Source organism: Mobula birostris, chromosome 3, assembly GCF_030028105.1.
Source record: "Mobula birostris isolate sMobBir1 chromosome 3, sMobBir1.hap1, whole genome shotgun sequence".
Lineage (NCBI taxonomy): Eukaryota > Metazoa > Chordata > Chondrichthyes > Myliobatiformes > Myliobatidae > Mobula > Mobula birostris.
In genome coordinates, this window is record NC_092372.1 from 120,534,991 (window position 1) to 120,560,739 (window position 25,749).

The window sequence follows — 25,749 nt, forward strand, 5'->3', positions numbered from 1 at the left end:
CCTCCCATGCACGAGCAGCATCAACCCTCCCCCACATATTCTAGCATAAAGCATCAACATTCCCACCACCCACCATACAAGCAACAACAAACCCCCCAAAGAGAGACCATAGTCTACAGTACATCAAAAACTATCTGTTCACTCCCATAGGCTCTCTCTCTCGCTCTCTCTCTCTCTCTCTCACACACTAACAAGGGAGAGACAGGTATCACTCCTTCCACAGCAAGAAGGGAGACAACACACGCTATTTCAATGTTATAGTCAGTCTGAAGCTTTTTATTTTGTTCCCCAACTCGCGAATCGGCAGCAAACTCTCCCTGTCTGTAACAAAATGCGGGCGGTCGGTGAGCTTCAAGAATAGGAACATGCTGCTGTGCAGAACCGCTGCTCAGTTGAGTGCAGTTGTAGATCAAAGATCCGGATAGAACCTCAGCCACCCTGGAAAGGAAAACAGAGTCATTAGAATAGGAAGAATTTAACTGTTTCACTGATGAGCTGGGAGAAGTCGCCCTCTGGTGCCATCATTAGCTCCCTGTCTTTGTTTTAGTCTCATATTATGTCTCGATTCTCATCTTGGATACTCCAGCAGCTGGTTTCTAACCATTGTCACCCAGGTCTCTTGTCATGCTCCCTCCATTCATGTAGTTTCTGCTTACAAAATTCAGGTACTGTCACGGCTTTAGTTGGATCAGATTGGCTGCCCTTTTCTCTGTACCTATTCACAGCCAGAAAGGGATCAGAGACTTTCCAACACAGTGGGAGGAAGGTCTTTAATAGTCAAGCAGGGATTACATTTGCTTCTTTTCAGTCTTCGGCTAAACATCTACAATTAGTATATTAACCCTCTTTTTCCCAGGTGCTTTCCCTTTCTAACTCAATGTCAGTCATTTAATAAGTTAGAAATTATCTTTAACAAGGTAATTTTTGTTGTGTTCTTACACAATACCTTTCTGTTAGAGACAGGAGAAACTTTTCTTGCCATTGCCCTTCCCTATTAGTCTTCCAGTTACTACACTCTTGTATTGTTGTCAGGACAAGCTCTAATGGGCTCTGTCAGCCACAACAGGCTGAACACTGGTTCAGAAGGAAGAGTGTGAAGCTGGAAATCTGGGGCAGGCGCTGAGTTTAGAAGGCAGAACGTTACGAGATGACACTAAGCTGGGGTGTGGGGGTAGTAGGCAGCAAGGAAGGCTACTGAAGCTTGCAGCAGGTTCTGAACCAGATTGAAAAATGGCAGATGGAATTTAACGCAGACAAGTGTGAGTTATTGTACTTTGGGAGGACAAATCAGGGTAGGATTTGTGTGGCAAATGGTAGGGTACTGAGGAGTGTGGTAGAACAGAGAGATCTGCAATTACAGATCCATAATTCCTTAAAAGTTGTGTCACAGGTAGAAAGGTTCGTAAAGAGAGCTTTTGACACCTAGGCCTTCATAAATCGAAGTATTGAGTACAGGAGTTGGCATGTTACGTTGAAGTTGTATAAGACATTGGAGAGGTCTGATTTGGAGTATTGTGTACAGTTCTGATCATCTACCTGCAGGAAAGATATAAGTAAACTTGAAAGAGTACAGAGAAGGTTTACAAGGATAGTACAAGGACTTGAGGACCTGAGTTATAGGGAAAGTATGAATAGGCTGGAACTTTATCCCTGGAGCATAGGAGAATGAGGGGAGATTTGATAGAGGTATACAAAATTATGAGAGGTAATTTTGCATTGGATTTTATTTTTTTCAGTGCTGTAGTGTTCTATGTCTCTATGACTATGACAAAGATTGGAAAGCAGACTTGCAAGGACTTTGTAAGTGTTAAAACAAGGAGTGTTATGAAGAACCAGATGAGCTGAGCGTAGAGACAGACATATGGAAATATGATTCCATATGTGACTTGGATAGGTTGGGTGAGTGGGCAAATTCATGGCAGATGCAATTTAATGTGGATAAATGTGAAGTTATCCACTTTGGTGGCAAAAATAGGAAAATAGATTATTATCTGAATGGTGGCCGATTAGGAAAAGGGGAGGTGCAACGAGACCTGGGTGTCATTATACACCAGTCATTGAAAGAGGGCATGCAGGTACAGAAGGCGGTGAAAAAGGCGAATGGTATGCTGGCATTTATAGCAAGAGGATTTGAGTACAGGAGCAGGGAGGTACTACTGCAGTTGTACAAGGCCTTAGTGAGACCACACCTGGAGTATTGTGTGCAGTTTTGGTCCCCTAATCTGAGGAAAGACATCCTTGCCATAGAGGGTGTACAGAAAAGGTTCACCAGATTGATTCCTGGGATGGCAGGACTTTCATATGAAGAAAGACTGGATAAACTGGGCTTGTACTCATTGGAATTTAGAAGATTGAGGGGGGATCTGATTGAAATGTATAAGATCCTAAAGGGATTGGACAGGCTAGATGCAGGAAGATTGTTCCCGATGTTGGGGAAGTCCAGAACGAGGGGTCACAGTTTGAGGATAGAGGGGGAAGCCTTTTAGGACCGAGATTAGGAAAAACTTCTTCACACAGAGAGTGGTGAATCTGTGGAATTCTCCGCCACAGGAAACAGTTGAGGCCAGTTCATTGGCTATATTTAAGAGGGAGTTAGATATGGCCCTTGTGGCTACGGGGGTCAGGGGGTATGGAGGGAAGGCTGGGGCAGGGTTCTGAGTTGGATGATCAGCCATGATCATAATAAATGGCGGTGCAGGCTCGAAGGGCCGAATGGCCTACTCCTGCACCTATTTTCTATGTTTCTATGTCTCTATTATTATTAAATCATGACTTAAAGATAATTGGTAGAAATTCAATTCAACTTTGTGGCATAGCTTTTAAATGGGTTGGGGTGGGTTAAAAACAAAAATGGGAAGGGTTATAACATTGGACAAGGAAACAATTATGTTTGTGAAACAAGGGTATGACCAGGGTCATTCAGGCTGAATTTAGCAACAGAAAAGGACCAATCACACATTTGAGATTGAACTACAAAACCAGTAAATGAAAAAAAAACAAGAGCAGACATGCAGGCAAACTTGTGAGAGTTGCAAAAAATGGCATAACAATTGTAGATTCCAAATTCTTCTAACAGTAACTGGAATAGGATCAGTTTAAAAATATGTGAGGTGCAAATTCTTAAAATGAATTCAGGAAATCTTTTACCTTGCCAGCATGTCACAAGAGTTTCAGTGATATTGATTATTTTGTAACTCCAAAACGCAAAACCTAATTGAACGGAAGACAAGGAAGAAGGGAGACAACTCGTGTCTAGTTTCATTTTTACTTCAAGTGAGGTGTATACATATCATGTGGTAGCATCTTGACATATGCAATTCACTTACTTTTACATAAAACGCATAATGAATTATTTAAGCAACAAAGAATGCTCAAACAATATATACAATATTACTCAAATATTACTGAAATATTAAACACACAACACTGATCAGTGTTCTCCCAGATTTGACAGGATATGAAGAAGCACAAGAACTGAGTAGGAGCAGGATTTCCCATTGGTGGAAAGACCCAGTTTTATGAAGCTGAATTTCAGACATCCCACCTCTCCCGGAAGTTCCGGGAGTCTCCCACATATGAATAGTGGCTCTCTGATGCCCGCAAGTTATACACAATATCACGGAAATCAATTTTTTTGAGAGCGAGCGAGTGAGAGAAAACAAGAGAGAGCGCGAGAGCAACCACAAGAGAGAGAGAAAGCAAGCAAGAGCGCGAGAGAGCGTGCGAGCGAGAGAGAGAGAGTGTGAGAGCAAGCGAGAAAGCAAGCGAGAGCGCGCGAGAGAGAAAGCAAGTGAGAGAGAGAGCGCACGAGCGACCACGAGAGAGAGAGAGAGAGAGAGAGCGCAAGCGCGCCATGGCAGAGTGTTTCAAAAAAAAAAGAAATATAAAACGTACGTCACCCCAGACTAACCTAAAGTGTACCCCTGCCTAATAGGGGTCAAAAATAATGACAGTGTTGCTCGCTGCACTGTTTGACTTTCCTATGGCCCATGGTGGGTTAAGACTGTAAAAGACATGTTGAGGTGAGTTTAACAGCTGTCATTTATTCATTAGCATAGCTAACGTTATTTAAACTAGCCGGCTAGCTGCTAAGGAGCTGCTGTATTGCAGACATCTCACCTATCCCGTAAGTTCCGGGAGTCTCCCGCAAATTGATGGTGCTACCTCCCTGAAATGAGTTTTTGCAGGGTGGGATGTCTGGAATTTGTAACTCAGTGAGAATCACTTGGAAACTCTCACTTAAAGGTAACTCATCATCAGAAAAATGGGAGGTTCAGTTGCTCAGAGCGAAAATGGATACACAAATTTCAAACATCTGAATGTCAAGTCGCATAGAGAATTGGTCATGGAAAAGGAGGGTAAATATTTAAATGGACATAAGGAATTTATTTAAGCAAATTGTTTTCCATTATTTCACGTACAGCCAAATATTGGAACAAGTCAGTGATTTCAATCTCTTTCTGGTCCAAGACCCGGCGTTCTCGACGTCAAGGTTATTGTTATGTGCACAAGTACATGCAGGTTGGTGTCCGACTCCAGGAGGGCAGTTTCTAGAGTGCCTATGAGATGGCTTTTGAGAGCAGCTCACGGCTGAGCCCACTAGGGGATCAGCTATTCTGGATTGGGTGTTATGCAATGAACTAGAATTGATTAGAGAGCTTAAGGTATAAGAACACTTATCGGCCAGTGCTCATAATATGATCGAATTTACACTGAAATTTAAGAAGGAGACACTAAAGTCAGATGTCTCAGTATTACAGTGGAGGAAAAGAATTACAGAGGAATTCGAATTGATTGGAAAAGAACACTGGCAGGGATGATGACAAAGCAGCAATGGCTGGAATTTCTAGAACCAATCCAGAAGGCACAGGATATATCCATCCCTAAGAGGAAGAAGTATTCTAAAGGAAAGATGATACAACCGTGGCTAACAAGAGAAGTCAAATCCAACATAAAAGCCAAAGAGAGGGCCTATAATAGAGCAAAAATTAATGAAAAGGATTGGAAAGCTTTTAAAAACCAACAGAAAGCAACTAAAAAAATTATTAAGAAGGTATAGATGGAATATGAAAGTAAGCTAGCCAATAATATTAAAGAGGATACCAAAAGTTTCTTCGGATACATAAAGTGTAAAAGAGCGTTGAGAGTGGATATCGGGCCGCTGGAAAACAGTGCTGGAGGGGTAGTGATGGGGGACAAGGAAACAGAGGATGAAATGAATAAGTATTTTGCATCAGTCTTCTCTGTGGAAGAAACTAGCAATATGTGAAAGTTCCAGGTGTCAGGTGGCATGAAGTGTGTGAAGTTACCATTAATAGACAGAAAGTTTCTGGGAAACTCAAAGGTCTGAAGGTAGGTAAGTCATCATGGACCAGATGCTGTACACCCCGTAGTACTGGAAGAGATGGCTGAAGAGACTGCAGAGGCATTAGTAATGATCTTTTAAGAATCACTAGATTCTGGAATGATTCCTGAAGACTGTAAAATTGCAAATGTCACCTGACTCTTCAAGAAGGGAGAGATGCAGAAGAAAGGAAACTTTTCTTCTTAGTAGGACCTCAGTGGTTGGGAAGATGTTGGAGTTGATTATTAAGGATGAGGTCTCTGGGTACTTGGAGACACATGAAAAAAATAGGCCATAGTCAACATGGTTTCCTGAAGGGAAAATCTTGCCTGACAAATCTGTTGGAATTCTTTGAAGAAATAACAAGCAGGAAAACAAAGGAAAATCAGTTGATGTGTACTTGGTTTTTCAGAAGGCCTTTGACAAGGTGCCACCATGAGACTGCTTAACAAGTATGAGCCCTTGGTATTATAGGAAAGGTTCTAGCAGGGATAAAGCAGTGGCTGATTGGCATGAGGTAAAGAGTGGGAACAAAGGGAGCCTTTTCTGTTTGGCTGCAGTTTGAGTCTGTAGTGAGGAAGGCAAATGCGATGTTAGCATTCACTTCAAGAGGACTAGAATATAAAAGCAAGGATGTAATGTAGAAACTTTATAAAGCACTGGTGAGGCCTCACTTGGAGAATTTTGAGCAGTTTTGGGCCCCTTATCTTAGAAAGGATGTGCTGAAATTGGAGAGAGTTTAAAGGAGGCTCACAAAAATGACTCCAGGATTGAATGGCTTGTTATATGAGGAGTTTCTGATGGCTCTGGGCCTGTATACACTAGAACTCAGAAGAATTATTGAGGGGGATCTCATTGAAACCTTACAAATATTGAAAGGCCTTGATAGAGTTGATGTGGAGAGGATGTTTCCTTTGGTGGGAGATTCTAAGACCAGGGGACACAGCCTCAGAATAAGGGGGGCTTCCTTTTATAATGGAGATGAGGAGGGATTTCTTCAGCCAGAGATTCATGAATATGTGGAATTCTTTGCCACAGACAGCTGCAGAAGATAAGTCATTATGTATATTTAAGGCAGAAGTTGATAGATTCTTGATGGCCAGGGCATGAAGGGATACGGGGAGAAGGCAGGAGATTGGGGCTGAGAGGAAAATTGGATCAGCCATGATGAAATGGTGGAGCAGACTCGATGGGCCCAATGGTCCAATGTGCTCCTGTACCTTATGGTCTTGTGGAGACGTGTATGTACTTTAATAATAAATTTACTTTGAACTCTGAACAAAGCCCCGGCTATAGTTCAGTAGACCAAAAGATTCAGTCCAGAAAATGTTGCCCTTGTAATCAGGAAGCCCACATACAAAAACAACAAGAATGTGGAATTCTTCTCCTGACCAGGAAGCACAGGGAAATTCCAGCCAGCACTTCTCTTCCAGTGGTATGTGATCAAGTAAAATACTGCAGAGTGTCATCAATAATGCTGCAAAGGAGGAGATTACCAATAATGGCATTAAAATTACCAGTTCATTGGTGCTCAATTTGGATTCCACAGGAAACATTCAGCTCCTAACCTCATCACAACCTGGTCAAAGCATGATGCAAAGGCCTGAATTATGAAGTTGATGAGGTGAGACTGGTTGTTAGAAAACCGGAGATTATATAGTAGTAAGTGCAGAGACTGGGTCCATCATGTCCATCTACATGAACCCCATTTGCTTGCGGTTGGGACCACATCCTTGTTAGCCTTGCTATTTAAGTGCTTATCTAAAATTTGATATCAAGTCAGTAAATATTAAAGTCAGTGAGAATCTCTTACCTTATTTGGTTTTTACATTGCAGAAAGGAAGATGGGTGCATTTATGGGGGAAAGTCACTTCATCCACATAACATTGGTTTGGCAGTACTTCAGGGCAGAGTTTTAGGACCTGGCTATCTCCATCCTGTTCATCAAAGACCCTCCCTCCTCTATTTCTGGATGATAGAGCAGTGTTCAGTTCAACTGACAGTATTCCCCAGATAACATGCATGATCCCCGAGTGAGACTTGAACCCACGATGTTTTACCTCAGGCAAGGAATACTCCTTCAAGACACATAGCTGATTTAAGAATTATGTGTTTGACCATTTGCATAAATAATAGTTAAGATTATTCTAGACAGTTTATATCTCTGAGGAATGTTCTGGAAAATGTTAGCTTGGAAAGACTTGTTGAAGAACATGGAGCAACATTGTAAAGGAAAATAAAGGAGAGGCCTTCTTATGTCTCATTCTCAACCAAAAGTTATGTGCAAGGCTGGGGCAGAGAATCGGGGTAGCTGCTTGTCACTGGGATTCTGACCAATGTTCCCTTTAAGTAATTGCTGAGGGAAAATGTGAAATAAAAACAGATATGCCCATTACAATACGTCTATCCATGGCCTCCTCCACTGTCACGATGAGGTCACACTCAGGTTGGAGGAACAACACCCTAGGTAGCCTCAAACCTGATGAAACTTCTGGTAATGCCCCCACCCCTCTCCTTCACCATTCCCCATTCCTGATTCCCTCTCTCACCTTATCTCCTTACCTGCCTATCGCCTCCCTCTGGTGCTCCTCCCCCCTTTTCTTTCTTCCATGGCCTTCTCCTATTGGAGTCCCCTTTCTCCAGCCCTGTATCTCTTCCACTAATCAACTTCCCAGCTCTTTATTTCGTCCCTCCCCCCCCCAGTTTCACTTATCACCTTCTGTTTCTCTCTCCCCTCCCCCTACCTTTTAAATCTACTCCTCGTCTTTTTCTCTGCAGCGCTACCGAAGGGTCTCAGCCCAAAATGCTGACTGTACCTTTTTCCATAGATGCTGCCTGGCCTGCTGAGTTCCTCCAGCATTTTGTGTGTGTTGCCTGAGTGTTTCCAATTCTGCCTTTTTCATTTGACATTCCTCCATCTGCAGTTTATTTGGTTTTTAGTTTGTGTTGGGAAATAATTGTCTCCAGTAATTGACGTCAATATCTCCACAAGTCCACTCCTATCATATTTCAGTTCATCTTATCAGTATACGTTCCAGTTACTTTTTGCCTTTAGCGACCCAGTAAATGTCTCTGTGTTAGCGGCTTCAAACGTTGTTCGTGATCGGGAGTTCTTATTCAAGATATCCTCTGGGGATGAATTTTCATATAAATTCCTGATTGGTTTTGGCAGCTAATTTTAGATGGTTATGAGGGCCTCTCAGAATCTTTTAAAGTCTCAGCCAATTTGATGCTTAGAGCACGAGAGAACAAATGGAGGGATAGGTCAATCAATCCCCAACCTCTTCCAATCCACAAACCTGTCCCACCATCCATTATGACCATGGCAGATCCTCCCCAGTCCTCATCTCCTCTTATGCGCCATTTCCCTTATACTCAATGGTGGCACGGTAGCATAGTGGTGAGTACCACTGATCTGGGTTCAATTCCCGCCGCTGTCTGTAAGGAGTTTGTACGTTCTCCCTGTGACCGTGTGGGTTTCCTCCGGGTGCTCCGGTTTCTTCCCACAGTCCAAAGATGTACCAGTTAGTAGGTTAACTGGCCTTGTAAATTGTCCCCTGATCAGGCTAGGCTTAAATCAGGGGTTGCTGGGCAGTGTGGTTCGAAGGGACAGAAGGGCCTGTTTTCTTCTGTATCTTAATAAATATTTTTTTAATGTTATCTCCTTCCCTTTAAATAAAGTATTAAACAAGAAGTGAATATTACCACCGGCCACCAAGATCCAGCAAACCCTGAGACTCACACCAAAATGTGGCCTCGATGATACAGCCTCCACAACCCTCCAAGGTCGAGAATTAAATTTCACCACCCTTGGGAAGAAGAAACTCCAGTCCACCTCAGATCTGAACAATTACCCCCAGCAACCACTCTTGCCTTTCTCTAAACTACTTAGTTTTCTCTCTGCCGGACATTGCTTCCATATTTTTAAATACTGTGCATGCAGAAACATATATTTCCTTTTATAGGCCAAGTGTTAAAAGCATGGGACCTGGGAGTGGCTTCAATGAAGAAAGGGGAGATCTGTCAGTTGATCTGTAAACCAAACTATGCCTATGGGACTGCTGGAAGCCCACCTGAAGTCCCTTCAAACTCTACGTTGCTCTTTGAGGTAGGTGTGCCTTACTTTTCTGGCTCTTACAATGTCAACCTTGACGTCCAATCACTAGAGAACAAAGGTTCCCAACCTGGGGTCCACAGACCCCTTGCTTGATGGTGTTGGGAACCCCTGCTACAGTGCATTACAGTCAGAAAGGTCAAGTGCCAGTTTCTCAGCACACAGCAAGGAAACAGCTGTGAGAAGACGCCAACCATCAGCACCCAATTACACTCAGTCTGTTCCAGTATCTCAGTCAGGTTTATTTTCACTGACGCCTCGTGAAATTTGTTGTTTTGCGGCAGCAGTACAGTGCAAGGCATAAAGGTGATTGTAAGTCATAAATATGCATAAATGAATAATGCCAAAGAGGAGTAGCGACATAATGTTCATGGGTTTATGGACCATTCAGAAGTCTGATGGCAGAGGGGATTAGAATATTCCTAGATCACTGAGTGTAAGTCTTCAGGCTCCTGTACTCCCTTGCTGATAGTAGTAATCCTCCCCTCATTCCCATCAGCTCGCCCTAGATTCAGCCATTCATCAGCAGACTGGCCAGTTAACCAATGCATGTGTTTAGGATGCTGCTGCAAATCAGAGAATCTGAGGGGTAAGTAATGCAATCTCAGGGGGAGTGTGTAGCTCCACACAGACATCATCGGAGATCAGGGTCGACAAGAATGATTGTGGGATTGAAAGACTTGTCATATGAAGAGCATTTGATAGTCTGGGCTTGTACTTGCAGGAACACAGAAGAATGAGGGGTGACCTCATTGAAACCTATCGAATGTTGACAGGCTTCGATAGGCTGGATGTGCAGAGAATGTTTCCTGTTGTAGGAGAGTCTAAGGCCAGAGGAATAGAACATAGAAACATAGAAAACCTACAGCACGATACAGGCCCTTCAGCCCACAAAGCTGTGCCGAGCATGTCCTTACCTTAGAAATTACCCAGGGTTACCGATAGCCCTCTATTTTTCTGAGCTCCATGTACCTGTCCAGGAGTTTCTTAAAAGACCCTATTGTATCCGCCTCCACCACCATCACCGGCAGCCCATTCCACTGACACTGAACAGAGGAACTCAGAATAGAGGGATGTCTATTTAGAACAGAGATGAGGAGGAATTTCTTTAGCCAGAGAGTGATGAATCAGTGGAATTTGTTGCCACTGGTGGCTGTAGAGGCCAAGTCAATGGGTATATTTAACGAAGAGTTTGATACATTTCTTGAATAGTCAGGGCAGGAAGGGATACGGGGAGAAGGCAGGAAGCTGGGGCCGAGAGGGAAAATGGATCAGCCATGATGGCCTAATTCTGCTCCAATATCTTATGGTCTTATGGTTTAGTTTGTTGGAACTGTGAGGCAGAGTTCTAGCTGTTACATCACTGAGCAACCTGCCTTACTTGCTCAGTATACTGCATTCATCCCAGGTACCACCTTATCCATTTACCTCCCCTGTAACTTTCTGCGATTTATAAACATGCGTTCTAAGACCTCAGTTTCTCTATACTTTCCAGTAATTTTCCGTTTATCATGAGAGTCCTAGCTGTGTTTGACATTGTCCCGCCTATTTATCAGTGCATTACAATCTTGTTTGAGTCAGCCAATTTCTTCCTCAGTAACAAGTACACAGCCATTTCTTTTTTCTAAATACAGCACACATAATTATGTCATTGGCAAATGAATATCTTGAACATCTAGCACTAGAATTCTTTGTGAACATCCCACACACAATAAAGTACTTGTTGACTATTATTTATGTCTTGCGTCTAAGTTAATATTGGATCTGATTTGCCACTCTCCCTTGGACTTTATATTCTTGTTTAGTGCTGGCAGGGTGATATCTGGGACATGTCAAAAGCAAGTCTCAAATATCATCCAAGATGCCCAAAGTGTCAAACAGCCTCAGGTCCTGTTCACTTAGACCATCAGACCATAAGACTATAAGACATAGGTGCATAATTAGGCCATTCAGCCCATTGAGTCTGCTCTACTATTTTATCATGGCTGATCTTTTTCCTTCTAACCCCATTCTTGTTCCTTCTCCCCATAACCTTTCATGCCCTGACTTATCAAGAATCTGTCAACCTCCTCCTTAATTACACATAATAACATTGATTCCACAGTCACCTGTGGCAATGATTCCACTCTCTGGCTAGCTCCAATTCTGTTGTACGCCAAATAGATTAGGACAACTTTGCTGCTCCAAAGAGCTCCATATGAGGTCATTCCTACCCTTGGCCATTAGACTCTACAATGAGTCATTCTATAGCTGGGGAAGTGATGACCCTCTCCTGTTAGACTGTTTGAGGTAACTTTTTTTATTCTTACTTCTCTTCTAAAAGTTGTATAGTGTATATCTGTGCACTTGTAATGCTACTGTGACACTGTAATTTTCTTTGGGATCAATAAAGTATCTATCTATCTATCTGAAGAAATTCCTCCTCATCACTATTCTAAATGGATGCCCCTCTATTCTGAGGCTGTGCCCTCAGCTAGACATCTCTAGTCAAATTTTAGAAATACCAATTAGATCTCAGCCTTAAACCTATTTTGTTTTGGTTAGGTAAACCTCTTGCACAATTGTCCAAGGCTAGAAGAATCTGTGCTGCCTCAACCAGGTTACTGCTATTTTACGCTGTTAAAAGTATTGTGCACATGCAGCCAATTATTGTTGAAAGCAGAAACAAACAAAATGAATAAGAGAAAGAAAGACAGAAGGAAGGAAGGCAGCAAGAAGGAGGAATGGAAAAGGATGAAAGGGAAGAATTAGGGAGAAATGGGATGTTAACAGGGACGTGATGGAGACAAAGAGCAAAGTAACAGAATCATGAGGAAATGGCTGAATGTAAACGGAAAATGTTGTACCTGAAATATTAACACTGCTCCTCTCTCCACAGGTGCTGCCAGCATTGCTCACTGCTGCCTGCACTCTCTGTTTTTGTTTCTTTTTTCACAGTATCTGAAGTTTTTTTCAGTTTCACAAGAGGGCAGGGAAAGAGTGTTAAGGGATTTCCTGGTAAGTGGAATAGGCAGAAGCTCCCATGGCGGCAAGCAGGACTCTCGGCTGGGTGTGTTGCCTCTCTGGTCTCAGAGCAGCTGCAGCACATTCTGGGAGGGGGAGTGAACAGCCTGTTGTGGGTGGCATTGTAAGCACCAACAATGTAGGGGAAAAATGCAGGAGGATGTCCTACAACAAAACTTAGGCAGCTAGGAGACACATTTAAAAGTAGCGCCTCAAAAATAATAATCTCAGTATTGCTATCCGCGCCATGTGCGAGTCAGGAAAAGCAAATTAGGATAAAGATGTGCTTGATCCCTGATACAGTAGGGAAGGTTCAAATTCTTAGAGGATTTGGAACTGGTCCTGGGGGAGGTGGGTCCAGAACAAATTGGACAGTCTACATCTGGGATGGCAGGATGGAGATATGTCTCTACCAAAAGGGTACAAGTTTCTCGTTCCATCCTGCAGGTCACCCTTGGGCAAGGTGTAGCGCCTGCCTGTCCCTCCGACCTGAAGCCATGGGGCAGGTGTTGGATAGTTGAATGAGATCACAAGTCCTGGTGTGTGACCACTGACGCCAGGCAGACAATCCCTGAAGAATATTGATAATGGTTGGGGTCAACTGTCTTGTAAAGACACTGCCCAGAAGAAGGCAATGGCAAACCATTCCTGTAGAAAATTTTTCCACGAACAATCATCGTCATGGATAAGACCATGATTGCCCATGTTATATGCCACGGCACATAGCAAACAAACGAACAGCTGGGCAGCACTGGGATCGACGATGTGAGTGGGGGATTGTTTGCTAGTGTTGATGGGAAGGGAATATGCCAAGAGCATGGGAATCCAGTCAGAGAGGGGTAATGCAGAACCAAAAGCAAAAGTTAGAAAGTCAGCGTGGAGTCCAAACCGCAAGTTCAAACAGAAAGAATGCCAAGTTACTAGATTCTACAATGATAATGAGTGTAAGGTTGTAAGAGTGTAATTTATCTGAATTCCGGTAGTGTTCAGAACAAGGTCAGTGAATTCATGGCACAAATCAGTACAAGGGGTATGATCTGATGGCCATTACATAAGTGTGTTTGCAAGGTGGAGGTGAGGGGTTGGTCTTTGAGGAGAGATGGAATTGCCTGGGACTATACTCATTGGAATTCAGAAGAATGAGAGGAGACCTTATAGAAACATATTAAATTATGAAAAGGATTGATAATTTGGGGACAGGAAAGTTGTCTGCACTGATAAGGAAGACTAGAACCAGGGGATAGAGCCTGACAATTCAGGGGAACAGATTTATGAGAGAGATAAGGAAAAACTGCTTTTCCCAGAGAGCAATGAATTTGTGGAATTTTCTGCCCAGGCTACACTATTAAATATATTTAAGAGAGAGCAGATCCATTTTTGCATAGTAGGGGAATTAAGGGTTATGGGGAAAAAGCAGGTAGGTGGAGATGAGTCCATGGTCAGATCAGCCATGATCTTATTGAATGGCGGAGCAGGCTTGACAGGCCAGATGGCCAACTCCTGCTCCTATTTCTTATGTTCTTGTGTTTATTTAACATTGAGCTAGAGACTGTGATAAGCTGGAGAAAAATCTTACTTTATCTGCTAGCTAGAGGGGATCAAAAGTTTCTGCAGTGCACATAGAGGTAATTTGTTGAGGAATCCTGCCCTTTACGTGAACATACATCAGATTCATCTTATTCTATTTCTCCCTATTCCTTAGATCACACAAACCACTAATGTATATTATTATGTCCATTAGCTGTAGATTTCTATCTAGCATCTGGGACCAAAGTCAACAGTTTCTTTGAAAGTCTGACTTTTTCCACGTCTTGTGCCAATATTTAAGTCTATTTGATCTGGTCAGCCTTCTTTTTAGAGACTGTGTCTCTCAGCTTGGAAACTGTTGCATGAACTTTTGGGAATTTGGCACAGACTTCACAAGGGGCATTGTCTGCAGGAACTGCTTTGACATCTGACATTTAACTCAATACCAGCAAACTGTCACAGAAAACATTCCGTTCCCCAACAGTGATATCCGTCCCTGAAATTATCAGAGAAAAAATGATCAAAAGAACTAGCCTTCCACTTTGATGCACTCCTTTCGGAAACAAAATTGGTGAACATCAGGCTTCAGGCATGCGTCACGCTTACAGCAGACCCTGGCGAGCTGGCGGTGGTCATGAGATATGCTGCTATGTTGTACCTTTGGTATGTTTTTAACTTCTGCTCAACTCCTCCGAGACCATTTCCACCCACCCGCTTCTCTCCTGCATGAATCATCTTAGAAAGCTCCATCTCTACCAAATCAGTACTAAAATGCCGCACTGGGTGAAACAGGAGACAACGTTTACACTTACCCTGTGCTCAATCTACTGATGCAAATCTTTGGATTAAATAAAAGTCGAAGATCCTGGAAAAAATCAGCAGGTCAGGCAGCATCTGTGAAAAGAGAAACTGTTAAAATTTCAGGTTTTAAAAACTACTGTTGCAATTTCATTTTATATAAAATTTATATAAAAATTTCAGAACAGGTAAGATGATAGAACAGATACCAGACCTCATAGAGGGATCAGCAGTGGAAAGAGTGAGCAATTACACATTCCTGGGTGTCAGCATCTCTGAGGATCCAACCTAGACCCTACAAGTCGATGCAGCTACAAAGAAGGCAAAACAGCAGCTACATTTCATTAGGAGTTTAAGGAGATTCGGTACGTCACCAAAGACACTCTCAGACTTTTACAGTGGAGGGCATTCTAACTGGCTGCATCACCATCTGGTATGGAGGGTGGGGGGAGCCACTGCACAAGATGGAATAAGCTGCAGAAAGTTGTGAACTCAGTCATCTCCATCATGGGCACCAGCCTCCCCAGCATCCTGGATATCTTCATGGAGCGGTGTCTCAAACAGGCATCACTAAGGACCCCATCACCCAGGACATGCCCTCTTCTCCTTGCTACCATCAGGTAGGAGGTACAGGAGCCTGAAGGCACACACTCAACGATTCAGGAACAGCTTCTTCCCCTCTGCCATCTGATTTCTGAATGGACATTGAATCCATGAACACTACCTCACTGCTCTTTTTTTTTCACTTATTGCACTACTTATTTAATTTAACTTTTAAAAAATATATATACACTTCTGACCATAAGCGACAGTTTTCATTATTATGTATTACAATTTACTGCTGCCACATAACAACAGATTTGATGACATGTGCCGGTCTGATTGTGATTCCGCTATGTCTCCATCAAACTCAGAAGAAGCCTCAGCATTGTTCCACTGCTCCCACTCTGATAACGGTAAGAGAATCTTGGATAGGTGCATGGATAATAGGGCAGTGGAGGGCTATGGTCCTGGTGCAGGTCGTTGGTGGGTAGGCAGTTTAAATGGTTTAGGCATGGACTAGAAGGGCCAAAGGGTCTGTTTCTGTGCTGTACTTCTCCATGCCTGGATAAGTTAACTGCTTCTTGCCACCCAACCTGCCGAGTGTTTCCAGCATTTTGTCTGTTTATTTCGGATTTCCAGCATCTGGTGTTTTTCTTTTCATAGTCATGTACTCCTACTGATTAAATCAGACTCATGGGTTTTGCTGAAAGGATCTTGAACCATTGAATTTGTTGGCATCCATGTAATGAAAAAAAAATGGGACTGTGACACATGATGCAAAAACAAAAAGAAGTCAGGCAGTATCTATGGAGAGAAATGGACAGTCAATATTTTGGGACCCTTCTTCTCGACCAGGGGTTCCCAACTTGGGTTCCATGGACTCCTCGGTTAACGTAAAGGTCCGATACATACAGAAAAAAATTTGGGAACCCCTGATCTAGACTGAAAGAGTACAGAAGGAGTTACCAGTTTGAAAGAGAAGAGGGATGGGCTAGAGGCAACAAACAGCTGCAGATAATGGAATCTAATTGGAAAGGAAAGTGGAGGATTGAACCAGATAAGGGAGGTGTGGAGGAAAGATGGAACGTTTGGTGAGGGGACCCAGTGAGAGGAGTTCTTGGGTGATGGGCAGATGGAATGGGTGGAGAAATGGAAGGAAATTAATTGATAGGGAAATTGTAGGTGGGTGGTGTTGGGTGTGTGGCGGAGGAAATGGGTGAATAATCTGGTCACTGTTCCTGTATGGCATCTTTCTGATTGTTTCTAAGGACTGAAGTGATGCCCAGGTAGTGGCAAGATTATACCAGACAGTAAATCAGATTTTGAAAAAGTCACAGGCCAATTTAATGAGCACGTTCCTCTGTTTTCGACACCTCACCTCATGATGTGTCCAAGGATAGGGTGAAGGAGGCTCCAGCTGGTAAGCAGGGGCTCAGGTGCTACCTCAATCATCCAAAAGATAGACTAACTTGTGGTTCTGTGCATGTGTGTGCATGCTAGCCTCCTGCCATTGAAGAGGAGTACCCTCCCAGGAAACAAACTTCAAATCTTCATTGTAAAGCCATCATTTTGCCACGTGAACACCTTTGTTCTTCACACCGACCATTCATTGTCGCAACATGTTCCAAATTCCAGTCACTCTAAGGTGAAGAAGTTCACCTCTGATTATTGGCTTTATTAATAAGTTATTTTTATGAAATCAGATATGTATTCCCCCACAGTGGAAATATTTTCTCTATATCTAAGCTATCAAATTCTCAGAATGGTCCTGAAAATCTTCACTCTCACAAATGTTTTGCAATCAAAGCTATTAAGTTGAATTAATATTAAGATGCTACTAAGTTTGAATTGTTGAAGTTCATTGCAAAAAAAGTAACTAAGCAAGTATTGTCAGGAGGCTTCAATAAAATATGAGAAATATTAAACTGTCCTATCGCTAACCGGAATCCATGATTGAGTGTCATCTTGGATCACTTTGTATGGTACCAGAAAAAATCCTAAAGATTCATAAGTACCAGGGCAAGCTTAGAGAAGTATAGCACTTTATGACAGGAAAGCACTAGTTCCCACTCCAAACCACACTCCCCACCCCACCCCTAGGTTCTGTTCCTGAGAGTTGTTTGTAACCCTGTGGAGGCTTGTAAAGTCACGACTGGTGTACCTACATTGAATAGCTACAGGATGGGGGGAACTAGAGGGCTTAGGTTTAAAGTGAGAGGGAGAAGATTTGTAGGGAATTCAAGAGGCAACTTTTTCACACAGAAGGCTGTGAGTATATGAGACATGCTGGCAGATGAAGTGGTTGAGGCAGGCACAATTATGATATTTAAAAGACTTTTGAACACATAGATAGAGAGGAAAGGTTCAGAACAGGGGTTCCCAAGCTGTTTATGTCCTGGACCGCTACCATTAACTGAGGGGTCAGCGGGCCACAGATTGGGAACCTCTGCTTAAGAGGGACATGGCCCAAATGCAGATGGGTCTAGAGCAGTTAAGCAGCTTGGTCGACATGAGGAATTAGGCCAAAGGGCCTGTTTTTGAGCCTATAGCTCTGCAGTTCTAGAACATAGAACATAGAAAACCTACAGCACAATACAGGCCCTTCAGTCCACAAAGCTGTGCTGAACATGTACTTACTTTAGAAATTACCTAGGAGTACCCATAGCCCTCTATTTTTCTAAGCTCCATGTACCCATCCAGGAGTCTCTTAAAAGACCCTATCGTATCTGCCTCCACCACCGTTGCCAGCAGCCCATTCCACACACTCACCACTCGCTACGTAAAAAACTTACCCCTGACATCTCCCCTGTACCTACTTGCAAGCACCTTAAAACTGTGCCCTCTCATGTTCGTTCTAACCCAAAAAATTTGTAAGTTGGTAATACGACCACAGACTGAGATACCACATGACAGAAGGTGTGTGTAGCCCTGCAGCAGTTAGCAAATGCAGCCCACCCATCTCCCAAACACACACCTGTACGTTCTGTACATACTGTAAGTCATATATTCATAAGCTGGTGAGGATCTGTATATATTTTAGGAGGTTTTATTGTGTGTTTAGTTTTGAAATTTTAAAGGTCTAAATTCAGACTAGGTGGGTAGTTGAAGGAAGAGAAGTGCTATGTACAGGGCATAAGGTTGGAAGTCAGAAACAGGAATCTGTGAAGCAAGCTTTTGGCCTGTGTAAGTATTATGGATGTGTTTCATGAGAGAGGCCAAGAGCTGCTGGGACAGGTGACTGGAGTCACCGCATTCTGCTGGAGCAGGACCAAGTCAACTCCAGGGGCGGTGAGAGACAACCCAGGACTATGGGGATACTGCCGGGGAATGGCACTGACATCAAAGATCAGCCAAGGACCCTGGGGTCATAGTGATGTCATTTAAAGAGCTGCGGACTCACAGCTCCTGTGCCCTGAACACCCCATTTCCATGTGCAGCCCCACCCCACCTCCGCTTTACATTCCCCGGGGCTGACTGTGTGGAGTTTTCATGCTCTCCAGTAGGTTTCATGGGATGTTTCGGTTTCCTCCCACATTGCAAGAAGGTGCAACTTGGTTGGGTAATTCACACCTGTAAATTATTTCTCATAACATGGGGGTGCTTGGCAGGGTCTAAAGGGCAGATGTGGTAGAATGAAGTGGCCGAGGGTAGGATTGGTGTGAGTGGGTGTGAATGGTCAGTGTGGATTGGTGTGAGTGGTCAGTATGGATTGGTGTGAATGGTCATTTTAGATTGGAGTGAATGGATATTTAATGGTCAGTTTGGGCTCAGTTGGACTTACTTCCTGTTTCCATTCTGTATTTGAATGACTGAAGATTCTGTCCTTAGAACCATAGAACCATAGAATACTACAGCACAGTACAGGCCCTTCAGCCCTCCATGTTGTGCTGACCCATATAATCCTTTTAAAAAAGTCCTAAACCCACACTACCCCGTAACCCTCTATTTTTCTTTCATTAATGTGCCTGTCCAAGAGGCTCTTAAATGCCCCTAATGTTTTAGCCTCCAATACCATCCCTGGCAATTCATTCCAGGCACCCATAACCCTCTGTGTAAAAAACTTACCCCTGATGTCTCCCCTAAACTTCCCTCCCTTAACTTTGTACATATGCCCTCTGGTGTTTGCTATTCATGCCCTGGGAAACAGGTACTGGCTATCCACTCTATCTATGCCTCTCATAATCTTGTAGACCTCCATCAAGTCCCCTCTCATTCTTTTATGCTCCAAAGAAAAAGTCCCAGCTCTGCTAACCTTGCCTCATAAGACTTGTTTTCCAATCCAGGCAACATCCTGGTAAATCTCCTCTGCACCCTCTCCATAGCTTCCACATCCTACCTATAATGAGGTGACCAGAATTGAACACAATACTCTAAGTGTGGTCTCACCAGAGATTTGTAGAGTTGCAACATGACCTCTCTACTCTTGAACTCAATCCCCCATTAATGAAGCCTAGCATCCCATAGGCTTTCTTAACTATCCTATCAACCTGTGCAGTGACCTTAAGGGATGTATGGATTCGAATCCCAAGGTCCCTTTGTTCATCCACACTCTTAAGTAACCTTATGCCTGCTGGCAGGGCTATTTTTAGGCTTTTATATTCTTCCTGAAAATGGCGCATTGTTAAATTCGCTATATGTTTTACTGTTCTGGAGGGTGCAGGGTGAGAGTATGTCATGAAGGTGAATAGAAGATTGGTTCAATAGACCGTAGAGGAAGGGTGACAGGTTGGAGGTACGTCTCTACCAAAGGGGTGTAAGGTGCTCCTTCCCTCTGCTAGCTTACAGGTCACCCTTGGGCAAGGTGTAGCACTTGCTTGCCTCCCCACCCCACCAATCAGGGTCACATGATTTCATGGGAGCAGATAGTGGATGGTGGCTGGTGGCTGGTGCATGTCACAAGTCCTGGTTATGCAACCATTGACACTTGGCAGGCAATCTCTGAAGAGTATTGATAATGGCTGGGGTCACTCATCTTGTGGAGGCACCATCCAGAAGAAGGAAATGGTAAATGACTTCTGTAGAGAAACCATGATCATTTATGTCGTACAACTCGGCACATAATGAACGAGCGAGTAGATTTTCAAACCAGTTATCACAATGCTCAGAGCTGCTGCCAAATTGCCAAATATTGCTTTGTTTCATCTTTAACAGTGATTTTTTTAAAATTCAGATTGAACTATTGGATTTCAAGGGAGAAGATTTAACGGATTGTGAAGACGGAGGCATCGTCCGTAGGATTAAAAAGAAAGGGCAAGGTTATTCCAGCCCCAATGAAGGAGCTACGGTGGAAGGTAAGTTCTACAAAATCGTAATGAGTGGGAGTGTATCTGTTCTCTCTAACATTCTTCCTTTCCAATATTGGAGAGTTTTCACACGCATATCGAATACAATGAGGGAAAACTGAGTACGATTCACACTGTTCACAAAGGTCAAGTTTCAGATGAATAAATGCCAGTGATGGAGGTGGAGCCACAAGGGGCGGCAGATGCTGGAATCAGGAGCAGCAAACAGAGTAGGGGAAGCCCTGCATGGCCGCTGGAGGTGGAAAGGAGAAATGCACAGTGTAAAGGGTAGAAGGTGAGTGGTGAGACAGGGCTCTGAGGTGGTTGGTGGATTTAAGAGGGATGCACGACGAATAGTCAAAGTTTCTTTACTGTTCATAAGGGCCTGAATTCTAGCTCTGCATTTAAACTTTAAATAGGTTTCAAAAGGTACATTTAATGTCAGAGAAATGTATACAATATACATCCTGAAATTCTTCTTCTTTGCAAACATCCACGAAAACAGAGGAGTACCCCAAAGAATGAATGACAGTTAAATGTTAGAACCCCAAAGCACCCCCCTAGCTCCCCCTTCCTCACATAAGCAGCAGCAAAGCAATGATCTCCCTCCCCAACAGCAAAAAAAAGGCATCGGCGCCCTCCACCGAGCAGTCAATCGTGCAGCAAAGCATCAATGAAGACACAGACGTGCAGTATCCCAAAGACTACCCGTTCATCCGGTAAATCGACATACCACAGGCTCTCTCTCGTTCTCTCTCTAATAAGGGAAAAAGAGGTGTCTCTGTTTCACAGTGAGGGGAGACTTAGCAAACAACTCATTGATTTATAATGTTAAAAGACTGTTGCGTCGCTTTTTCCAAGCTCTGTGCCCAAAGAACTCGGGTCTCCGGGCACACAGCCAGTAGCCAGCTCACTGCTTTCAATCTTCCATCTCCCACGGCGCATCAGTCAGAGATGACACCACCAGCCTTGAATCCACCCGCCTCCAGAGCCACGGAAATCCACACTGACCGCTAGTCTTCCAGGCTGCGTCCTCTGCACATTGAAAAGCGGCTGATCATGAGGCCCCGAGAGCGGGTCCCATTTCCGCAAAGAACCCAAGTCAGCCTGAAACTGCAGGTCGGGGTCTTTAAAAGAACCTTGAAAGGAAAAAAAAAGAGACATCAGAGATAGAAATAGAGCTGTTTCCAAAGATACAAGAAAGGAGTCGCCGTTAGGTGCCATCATCCCAAGCTCTGCCCCATCAGAGAAGTTATTATAATACCATGGAGAACCTGAAATGTGTGGTTGGGATTAATAACATCCAGCAATCTGGAAAATCCACCAGTGGTATGTCATAGGGAGGTGCTGGGAACGGAACCAAATGCGAGACACAGACACTGAAGTACAAGGAACAGGACTTGACTAGAGTAGGGTCGTGACAGGATTAAGGCAAGGAGCAGGGACAAGAACACAGAATTAGGCTAGGGAAAGCGGGACCAGGACTAGGAGCCATGGACTAGGAGGCAAGGCTTGGACTCTGAGCCCGAGACTGGACAAGGACCCAGAACCTGGGTCTTGCCTCAGGCTCGGATCCCGGAACCAGGCAAGGACATGACATGGCTTCAGGACAGGACGTGGCTGGGGTCTAGAGGCCTGAGCTTGGAGACAAGACAAGGCTCGGACTCTGAGCCCAAGACTGGACAAGGACCCAGAATCTGGGTCTTGCCTCGGGCTCGAACCCCAGAACCAGGCAAGGACATGACATGGCTTGAGGCTTGGGGTCTTGGGTCGTGAGCTTGGCTGCAGGATCCTCGAGGCTTGGGGTCTTGGGTCTTGAGCCTGGCTGCGGGATCCTCGAGGCTTGGGGTCTTGGGTCTTGAGTCTGGCTGCGGGATCCTCGAGGCCTGGGGTCTTGGGTCTTGAGCCTGGCTGCAGGGGTGCTGGGGCCTTTGAAGATTCTATGTAAATGATTCAGATGTGGGTGCAGGAGACGTGCAAACTCGCAGATGACATGAAGATTGGTGGAGTTATTGACAGTGTAGAGGGCAGCTTTAGGTTACAGGGTGATATCGATGGGTTGATTAAATAGGCTGAGAAATGAGTGAGGAAGATTAATCCTGAGATTCATTTTGGGTGCACTAATCCAGCTAGGGCATAAAGTATGATATTTAAAAGGTAAGGTTGCAGGGAGTAATGAAGGGCACGGAGACCTTGGTGTGCAAGTCCAAAGATCTTTGAAGGCAGAAGTGCAAGAAGGTAATGTGGCTAAGAGTCATCTGAGATATTGGCCATCGTTAGTTAGGATATTGAATCAAGAGCAGGGGAGTCATGCTCCATCTTTATAAAACATTGGACTACTGCATACAGTTCTGGTCACCCTGCTAGAAAGGATGTGACAGTGCTGGAGAAAGTGCAAAGGAGATTCACCAGGATATTGCCTGAGAAAGAATGTTTCAATTATGAGGAGAAATATCCTATCTATCTATCTATCTATTTATTTATTTATCGCAATCCCCCAATTTAATCCTAGCCTAATCATAGGACAATTCATCTCGAGCCTCCTTCATCTTTCAACAATTTTCGGCACTTAAAACAGTCTTCCAATAGGAATTTACCTACACATACTGTCACAACCACGGATTAGGCAGCGCAGTAGATACGGCAATTGCGGTCATAAATATGCAGTGTCTCTCATGCTCCGGTCCATGAAGACCGCATTTCGGTTCACGGTCCGGTCCATCGACCCTTGCTCCAGGTTTTCCTGTCTACCCTGTTCCTGTTCCTGTTGAGCACTAATTGAGGCAGCTGATGCTCGTTGGGGCTGGCTGCATAAATACCTTCACACACCAGGGCATGGCTGCTGGATTGTTCTTGTCCTTACTCCTTGTATCCCTTCCCCTGCTTTCTGTTTCCTCACCTGAAGCCTTGCCTTGTCTTGCCGGTAACTCTCACCTCGCCTGAAGTTCTTGTCTTGCCTTGCATTGCCTGAAGCCCTGCCTTGTCTTGCCGGTAACTCTTGCCTCGCTTTGCCTGCAGTCTTGTCTTGGGGCCACCCTGTACCTAGCTCCCTTCCCGTCCCTTGCCTCAGCCGGGTAAGTCAGGCCGTATTGCCGTTACCCTGCGGTTGGTTCTGTCCCTTCCTGTCCCTTGCCTCCGTCGGGTAAGTCAGGCCGTATTGCCATTACCCTGCGGTTTGTTCTGTCCCTTCCTGTTCCTTGCCTCCGTCGGGTAAGCCAGGCCATATTGCCGTTACCCTGCGGTTGGTTCTGTCCCTTCCTGTCCCTTGCCTCCGTCGGGTAAGCCAGGCCATATTGCCGTTACCCTGCGGTTGGTTCTGTCCCTTCCTATCCCTTGCCTCCGTCGGGTAAGCCAGGCCGTCTTGCCATTACCCTGCCGTTTGTTCTGTCCCTTCCTGTCCCTTGCCTCCATTGGGTGGAGTACTGCGCCCTGCCCAGGAGGAGCTTCAAGACCCCTAGCCTCAAGCCTCACCCCAAGCCAAGCTTCTAGACCCCAAGCCTCAAGCCTCTAGTCTCAAGTCTCTGGTCTCCAGCCTCGCCTCAAGTCTCTGGTCTCCAGCCTCACCTCAACTCTGAAGACTCCAGCCTCGTCCTGCCTGCCAGCCAAGTGTCATCCTTGCCTAGTTCTGGGGTCCGAGCCAGAGGCAAGACCTAGGTTCTGGGTCCTTGTCCAGTCTCTGGCTTGGAGTCCAAGCTCTGGCTCCTAGCTCTCTTGTCCAGTCCTGTTCCAGGTTCCCGGTTTTCGTGTCCATGTCCTAGCCCTCACCCTGTATCCTAGTCCTATCCCTAGTACTTCAGTGTCTGTGTCTTGCATTTGGGTCCGTTCCCAGCCATCAGCTTATGACAGTGTCAACTGTTTATTATTTCATTGTGATAGCATTTAACTCCATTCATTCCGTCGTAGTATTTGTCAAGACTTGGACACAGTAACACTTCGCTGCCTGTTTGCATTCCGCCTTGCCTGAGAAATTGGACTGTCGAGTCAACTGACTCTGAAGACTCGCGGTATTTGTTTTATTCTCATTTGTTCTTTTCAGCTGCAGTGTAGGCTTCGTTTTCCATTTGAGAGTTTTAGTTAACATCCCCGTTTGGCCTGGCATTTATTGTCCTGTCTTCCCTTTAACATTGTTCGCATTAAAGTCTGTGAGCTATCAACCTGCTCCAGTGTCTGTCACTCCACACTTGGGCCATGTCCGGGTGACACATACCTATCACGTTAGGAAACATCGAGGTGGACTACAGATATTGAGGGCATCAGTCATTGGGGAACCATTTCAGAGGAGGCTTAGAAACACCCAACCACTCATCCTCATAATCAGACCTCTCCAAGGAGCATTGAATCTGCAGGTAATGTTCCCTGTAAATGTCTTCATTGCAGTCCGTGAAGTTGTATCCAGCTCACATAAAGTCTGGACAGCTTCACTCTCAGAGTCTGAGCCTCAAATAATTCCAGAGTACCGATGGTGATCAATGAAGCTTATTGTCACTTGTTGCTTGCTGTTATATACCCTGCCAATGTTCCATACACAAGGAAGGATGGCTTCACTTACATGCTCTTCAGTGTACAAGAGAAGATGGGGTTCATCATCTGTGATTGGCAGCTCATCTAGGAGAAGGAAAACTCCGATCTCCGCTGCCCTGCAGCTCTTCCTGCTCATGGGGAAGCTTTGGGAGTAAACCCTGAGGAAAACTCCGGAGCTGGAGTCCCATAAGACAGTCCTACATTGAGTTCGACGCTGACTGGCAACTCCAGCGACACCGCCAGTACCAAACATTATCAGTCTCTGCCGTTCCTTTGGATTCATCAGCTGTGGGGTGAGGGCTAGCCTGCTGCTTGGACAACAGCTTGCTCCCCACACCGTACTGCCCTGGCTTCGGCATCATATAGACAGTTGGGATGCAAAATCCATGGCCGACCCTGGCCAACGAAGGGCCCCAACAAGAACAGTAAAGATTGTCAGTGGGGAATTGGTGTCAAAGACCAGATACCTATAGACTACACTCACCTGGTATTATTCCTTCCAGGTACCTCCATAGGAACCTCATGCCAGGAGCTCCTAGCAGAACTTCTGGCATATCACTCACCTGGTATTATTCCTTACAGGTACCTCCATAGGAACCTCATGCCAGGAGCTCCTA

General features: G+C 44.5%; 1 protein-coding gene and 1 long non-coding RNA gene across 7 annotated transcripts in view; one reads left to right on the plus strand and one right to left on the minus strand.

The window, feature by feature from the left end:
• The window catches only part of LOC140195243 (peptidyl-prolyl cis-trans isomerase FKBP5-like), a 474,319-nt gene that overhangs the window by 137,679 nt on the left and 310,891 nt on the right, over positions 1 to 25,749 (plus strand). For all 5 annotated transcript variants that reach the window (XM_072253271.1, XM_072253274.1, XM_072253272.1 and 2 more), the window contains 2 exons: positions 9,310 to 9,452; positions 20,500 to 20,620. In XM_072253271.1, the coding sequence (XP_072109372.1) occupies positions 9,310 to 9,452; positions 20,500 to 20,620 (264 nt within the window). The remainder of the gene's footprint in view (positions 1 to 9,309; positions 9,453 to 20,499; positions 20,621 to 25,749) is intronic.
• Positions 268 to 21,640, minus strand: LOC140195244 (uncharacterized). 2 transcript variants are annotated; one of them, XR_011885392.1, is made up of 3 exons: positions 21,623 to 21,640; positions 14,801 to 14,882; positions 268 to 438 (listed from the first exon to the last, which is right to left on the minus strand). It is a non-coding gene; the product is annotated as an uncharacterized lncRNA (long non-coding RNA). The 2 variants fall into 2 exon arrangements; XR_011885393.1 differs by lacking the exon at positions 21,623 to 21,640 and adding an exon at positions 15,001 to 15,501.